This window comes from Lygodium microphyllum, chromosome 25, assembly GCF_053477565.2.
Source record: "Lygodium microphyllum isolate KBCC chromosome 25, Lygodium_microphyllum_v1.1.10, whole genome shotgun sequence".
NCBI lineage: Eukaryota > Viridiplantae > Streptophyta > Polypodiopsida > Schizaeales > Lygodiaceae > Lygodium > Lygodium microphyllum.
The window spans coordinates 91,396,325-91,402,654 of record NC_141159.1 but is presented as its reverse complement, the minus strand read 5'-3'; the positions used below and the strand labels follow the sequence as shown (position 1 = coordinate 91,402,654).

Below are 6,330 nucleotides of genomic sequence, written 5' to 3'. Positions count from 1 at the left end.
ACATATTTGGAGGACTTTGTAAGTTTTTCTTTTGTTTTGCTTGTTTATTTTTTTGCAATATCCTTTGTACTGACAATCATGTTTCTAACAGTTAGTATTTTATTTTCTTTGCAACACTCCATTACAAATCGAGATCCGACCGGCCTTGAGACTCGATATGCAGAGAGGCACGGTCTCACTGCATTGATCGACCGATTGTATAAACGCAGCGGCCCTGTAAGTCACTCATCTTTCTTATCCGTAGTTACCATGTTTAATTAGAATGCATTATTGTATAGTGGACTGATGTGTTGTTTCTTTTTTTGCAGAGTCCGTTCAATGCTCCTTTGCGGCGGGACGAGCTTTCGGATGGCGAGGATATGTAGCTCGCCCTTGGATCCCTGGAGCTCACACACCTTTCTTTTTTGGTCACCTGATCTGTGTAGACATTTTCTATGTAGTAGTGATATCTTGTCATGATTGTACCAGTCGCTTTCATTATGCGATCATGTATTTATTTCATGTATCAATGTTATGATTTCAGTATACTTTGTTTTTGTTTACACGAGCATTGTACACAGTGCAGAGCTGCCCTACCCCAAAAAAAAAATCCCCTGTTACCGTCGCTATTAGCGTCGCAATTTTACTGCTCGTGTCGTTATTGGCATCGTTATTAGCGTCACAGAGTGTTGGTATCAGCGTCGCTGCTGATACCGACGCCAATAACGACGCTGATACCGATTGTTCTATGGCGTCACCAATAACGACACTTTTTGCGACAACAGGGGCAAATTTTGTTATTTACATTTTCGTTGCTTTTAACGTCGGTATAAGGCCCATATCTTGTAGTCCTTGGTCACAAAACTATGGGGGTTTTTGGCAATAATCAAGCTTTTTTCTCTGAAATTTGTGGTGAAGCTTTATAAGCTTTTAAAGATGTAATACATCATCTAAGGAAAATAGCCAAAATGTTATGGTACTTATTTGGTATTCATGGAATCTATGGTGAATCCTACACAAATATTCCAAAACCTTATTAAATTGCAATAAAATTTTCTTCTTAAGATTTTTCTATGTCTATGTCTAGCCAGCAACAACGAGGGAGATGCAGTAGCCACTTTTGTTATGGAGGCGCCCTTACGCTAATCAAGTGTGGGTTGTTCATGGACAAGGCCTTGCTACAGCTGCAGCAGCCAAGTCACGGCGGGTGAGCTCCGTGGGCGTGACAAGTGGCATATTTCAAGAGTGCCACGTACAGTTGCTTAAAGAGGAGCACTCAGCTTGGAAGTTACTCGAGTTGACGAGAAAGAGAGGATTGCACAGAGATCGAATCGATGAGAGGGGGAATAATTCGACGCTTTGATGAGAAGAAAGGGCTGGATTTTTCCATTACAAGGAAGAAACCGATGCTTTGATCAGAGCGATGGGGGTGGGGTGGTTCATCTTCAGAGGAAGAGAGAGTCAGAGCTGGTCATGACTTGCTCTCCCTTGGGTGTGATCCTTCCATGGTGCCAATCGTTTCTGTCTGGATTGGATCTGTTGATGGCCCCGTAGTAGGTTTTGTTCTTCCCTTCTGTGGCATCTGCTCATCTCTTCAGTCACATTTCAGACCTCTGTCTGAGATCAGAAGGGCGCAACCCCTCGGCCAAATTACCTCGGTTCCACAATCAGAATGCGCAGACTGCAGCAAAGCTGCTGCACTGGCATCTAAGGCTGCCTCCGCAGCATCCATCGGCGATCGCCGTCGCCCTTATAACTTCCATCCAAGGCCTGTTGTGAGCATCAATATTTGGGAGCAGCATACATATCCTGAGATCGCCCCCTGCTCTTAATCCCCTTCACCATGAGACCTTTGTACAAGGACCCGTTTGTAGACATCGAGCGTGGAGTGCCTCCTGTCCTTTATCCTAACATCACCCTGGAAGATAATGCAATGCGATGGGCCTTTATCAGGAAGGTCTACTCTATCCTCAGCCTTCAGTTGCTTGTCACTGTAGCAGTGGCAGGAGGGGTGGTCTTCTATCGCCCTGCTACTTTGTTTTTCATCCGGACTCCGGGGCTTGTGATTGCCATTTCGATCATGCCTCTCATATGTGAGCCTCTTTGCCTAATGTTTAATTGTTACTTGGAGCTAGATATTCACACACAGAGTCAGCCTGTTACGCATACAAGATGAATACACACAACATGGATAATTGAAGGCAAGCATAGATAACAGTCATGACTTTGTATATAGATACACAGAGAGTATTATGTATGCCCAGGCATAGACAACCACAGAAATGCACGTCTGTGGGAGCGAGTGCTATACGTATGCCCAGACATAGATAGCCATAGAACTCCACATTCGTCCTTCATGTACACACATGCATATACACTAGGGACGTTTGTATAAGGACTTATCATGAGCATCTAAAACTGTCAGCTGATGTGATGTCCTTACCAGTGTAACCTGATCGTGTCCTGTACCCTCCATATCTGTATGAGAAGCAAAGTAAAATGACTAACAGATTCTAGTCTATAGGCAAAAGAAAATGCACTCATCCTAATGCGAAGAAAAAGCAGTGGCTTGTTAATGTCTGCAATTTTTATGCTAAGGCAGCATGAAACCAACAAATGGCTTATGATGAGTCCATGCATGATCAGTGCCTACCGACATCCTTACGTTGTGTTTTCCTATTGCAGTGATCTGTCCATTGTACTACTATCATCAAAAGCACCCGATCAACATAATATTGCTGATGCTCTTCACTGCATGCCTTAGCCTGACAATTGGGATGACTTGCGCCTTCACAAATGGTAAAAGCAGGATATTATGGGTAGTGTGCTCCTTGTCTGTCTGTCTAGTCTTAAAGATTTGGCGATTTTGTGGCTTGCAGGAAGGATCATATGGGAATCAGTTTTGATGACGGCGGTTGCGGTTGCGGGTTTGACTCTTTACACGTTCTGGGCGGCCAGCAGGGGTCATGATTTCAGCTTCCTGGGTCCAATTCTGTTCACATCACTCATGATACTTATAGTTTTTATCATCATACAGGTAATGCCAATTAGTAGATCTATGGTATGAAAGTTGGTAGTTTCTCAATGAATATTGAGAGCAAATTGGGGTGCATTGTGCTGATTATTGGTGAAACTAGAGTAATGTGATATCCATCAGGATCCTGTAAGTACTGTACGTTATCTCTTCACATAGATAGTCTTGCATTAAGGCTACCCGATCGTTTGTTCTCACTGACGGTTTTGATCTACAAAGGCTTACTAACCCATTGCTGGTTGTGATGGGTTTGATCTATAAAGGCTTTACATCAATGAAGTATCCTGTTTGTTGTGATGGGTTTGATCTATAAAGGCTTTACATCAATGAAGTATCCTGTTTGTTGTGATGGGTTTGATCTATAAAGGCTTTACATTAATGAAGTATCCTGATTGTTTGAGCTACAAAGGCTTACTAACCCCCCTTGTTGGTTGTGCAGATCTTTTTCCCACTTGGACGACTCTCTCTAATGATATATGGAGCACTCGCTTCTCTTGTATTTAGTGCTTTCATCGTCTATGACACCGATCATCTTATCAAGCGGTATAGCTACGACGAATACATCTGGGCTTCTGTCGCTCTCTACCTTGATATAATCAATCTGTTTTTGGCTTTGCTTACACTATTCAGGGGCCTCGAAGACTAGAAGATATATGGCCCATGCCCCTTGCAGGTTTTGATTCAAGTATTCATACTCTGTACTGTGGATATTTGTTCTTGTAAATAACGAATATCGTAAACCTTTGTAAAGCAAAGAAATTACTGTGTGCGTGCTAGAGTCAAGAAATTCATTCTATAATGGCAAGGCCTTGTCATGGTGCCCAACCACTTGGGGCATTATTGAAGTTTCTTGGTATGTTGCGAGGAAAACTACTATGCATTCAAGATAGAATATTGCCTTAATGCATTGCCACTTAAGTGGCATTGAGGTGGAGAGTTGCAACTTGCACTTACAGTGCATGAATAGATCAAGACCATGACTTTAATACCGAAGTGGCATTGAGGGGGAGAGTTGCACTTTAATGCATGAATAGACGAAGAACATGACTTTGTATAACATTTGAGCAACTCCAAAGATTAGGTAGTGTTTCAAAGAAAATCAAGCTTTTAATGGCCGTTCAATGAATGGGACTTGCAAAGACTTCTTAGAAGTTTAGTAGCATGCAAAAATGGGTGAAATTTTGGACAACATTTTAGTGGGGGTGCTTGAATCATTTTAACCCACAAAACGGAGGTTTGTTAGTGTACGGTATTGTTGTGCCATGCATCATATTTCCTTAGGCCATACACCAACACCAACACCAACACCAACACCAACACCAACACCAACACCAACACCAACATAATCAAATTTAAGATGAAATATTATGAAGCACTTTTTATTGTTTCCAATTATGGTTTTCATATATGGAATTTTGTTTTCCAACTTCCATTATGGTTTCATGTTCATGGAAATTTACATGAATTTACTTCGAGATGAGTAATCTGCAGATGAATTATGGCTTTTTGTCCATGGAAATTTCCATGAATTCACAGAGGAGGAATGTGCAAATAAAATGACACAGATGGCAATAACATGGAGAAGAAATTGTAATGTTTGGTGTATGGCATGAAAAGTATGGTGGTGTTCGCATTACTTCTCTTCTAGCCAGATGCTTTTATTAAAACAACATGGATCATTCTCTCTTAGTCGTAAGATACTTTCATGAAAGCAATGTAGAGATGAACAATGCTCTCTTTTAATGAAGGTGACATAGAAACATCATAGATTTTTATTTTTTTAAACTTCGTTTTGTGCCTCCTAACCAAGGATGCTTTCATGCCATATGCTATCTTCATAATTTTTCATACATGGGATTGCAAGAAGTTGGGAGATGCTTTCGTGCTTTACACCATGCATTACAATTTCCTCATGGATGTGATTTGTAGCTTGGCAAGGAATAGTCCACAATCATGGAAAGATGTTTTTATGTTGTATATCATATGTTACAATTTCCTCATAGATGTGATTGAAGCTTCATAGGGAATAGTCCACAATCATGGAAAGTTCAAGCATTAGGTTTTTTTGTTAATTTATTTGCATGTTGTGCAAGCATTTTTTGAGGGTTCTAGATTGAAGCTTTTTTTTTTTAATCGAGCATTTTTGTAACCCACTATATTGAAGCTTGTTTTAATATTGAGCAGCATTGTTTAGTGCAAAATTTTTATTGAAGTGCATCTTTATATTGAGTAACTTTTTATAATATAAAGAAATAGTTACTTTTCTTTTTGCTATATGGTTAATTGTGTGGTGCATTTCTTTGAAGGGTATAGTAGTGTCTCCAAAAAGATAATGGACTTGATATGCTTTCTTTCATAGGCTCATTTCAATGGTAATGAGAAATATCGCAAACTAATTGTTTATGAAATGTAATAATATTGCAAATGGCTGTGTTTTAGGTTCATAATTGAAATGATGCACCTAGTTTTGGCAATTTATAGGTTATCCAAGCCTTTCGCTTTTGCTTTATAAGCTTGGATGGATGAGAGGAAGAAATGGTCATATTGAATAGGTCGTGATGAGATTAGTGGATGATGGGTTATGATAAGACTTATGGTTGATATTTGTTAATCTAGCTAGGAGGAAAGTGAACATTGATTCATATTAAAGGATAACATTGTGTATACACAACAATTAGTGAGATTTATGCCATCAAATATCCTTTCGTTTAAATTATGTGATTGTAACTCGCTTAAATTATATGATTGTAACTTGCATGTTATGTAATTATAAGTAGCTAAATGAACTTGGGAAGCATGTAGGTAGTTGAAAGGGTGAGTAGAGGAGAGAGGAGTACAAGAGCAAGAGCTATGGATGTTCAAAAAATAGCAAGATTGGTGTGGAGGAACTTCCAATGATCGATGTGTGACATCTATCTTTCATTATTCTATGATGGTAAAGACTAAGGGATAAAGATAGAAGTAATGGGCAGTCACCACCTATAGTGTACAAGAGAGTGGGTGTCAAGCATCAAATGAATACATGTGGCTAGCCATAGGTAACTGTTACCCCCAACAATGTCCACTTCAAGGTGGATGTGCTTATAGTGAGGAGAAAAGTACAATCTGTATATATGAGTACAACTAGGTGAGGAAAGACATCATATATTATGCCAACCAACCAACTTAAAATATTTCATGGGGAGTCTTAGTGAGCATATCAATGGGATTCTCATCTATAGAGGTTTTGATAAGTTGTATGTGGTTATCCTCAATCACCTTTAATGAAGTAATAATGTACCTTGATATGCTTCGTCTTTGCATGAAAGATTGGATTG

At 39.7% G+C, this 6,330-nt stretch overlaps 1 protein-coding gene across 1 annotated transcript; it reads left to right on the top strand.

The window, feature by feature from the left end:
* Window positions 1–1,822: 1,822 nt before the first annotated feature.
* On the top strand, window positions 1,823–4,320 carry LOC148014496 (protein LIFEGUARD 4-like). The gene is made up of 4 exons (XM_087667034.1): window positions 1,823–2,072; window positions 2,665–2,778; window positions 2,859–3,016; window positions 3,453–4,320. Exons 1-4 carry the CDS (start codon window positions 1,823–1,825, stop codon window positions 3,657–3,659), a joined length of 729 nt encoding a protein of 242 aa, XP_087523160.1. The 3' UTR covers window positions 3,660–4,320.
* The last annotated feature ends 2,010 nt before the right edge of the window (window positions 4,321–6,330 follow it).

Bases quoted from the DNA above. Each gene is read 5' to 3' on its own strand.
- LOC148014496 (XM_087667034.1), top strand. From the start codon at position 1,823: ATGAGACCTTTGTACAAGGACCCGTTTGTAGACATCGAGCGTGGAGTG. The intron at 2,073-2,664 runs GTGAGCCTCTTT...TTCCTATTGCAG, and splicing joins TTCGATCATGCCTCTCATAT to TGATCTGTCCATTGTACTAC. The intron at 3,017-3,452 runs GTAATGCCAATT...TTGGTTGTGCAG, and splicing joins TAGTTTTTATCATCATACAG to ATCTTTTTCCCACTTGGACG.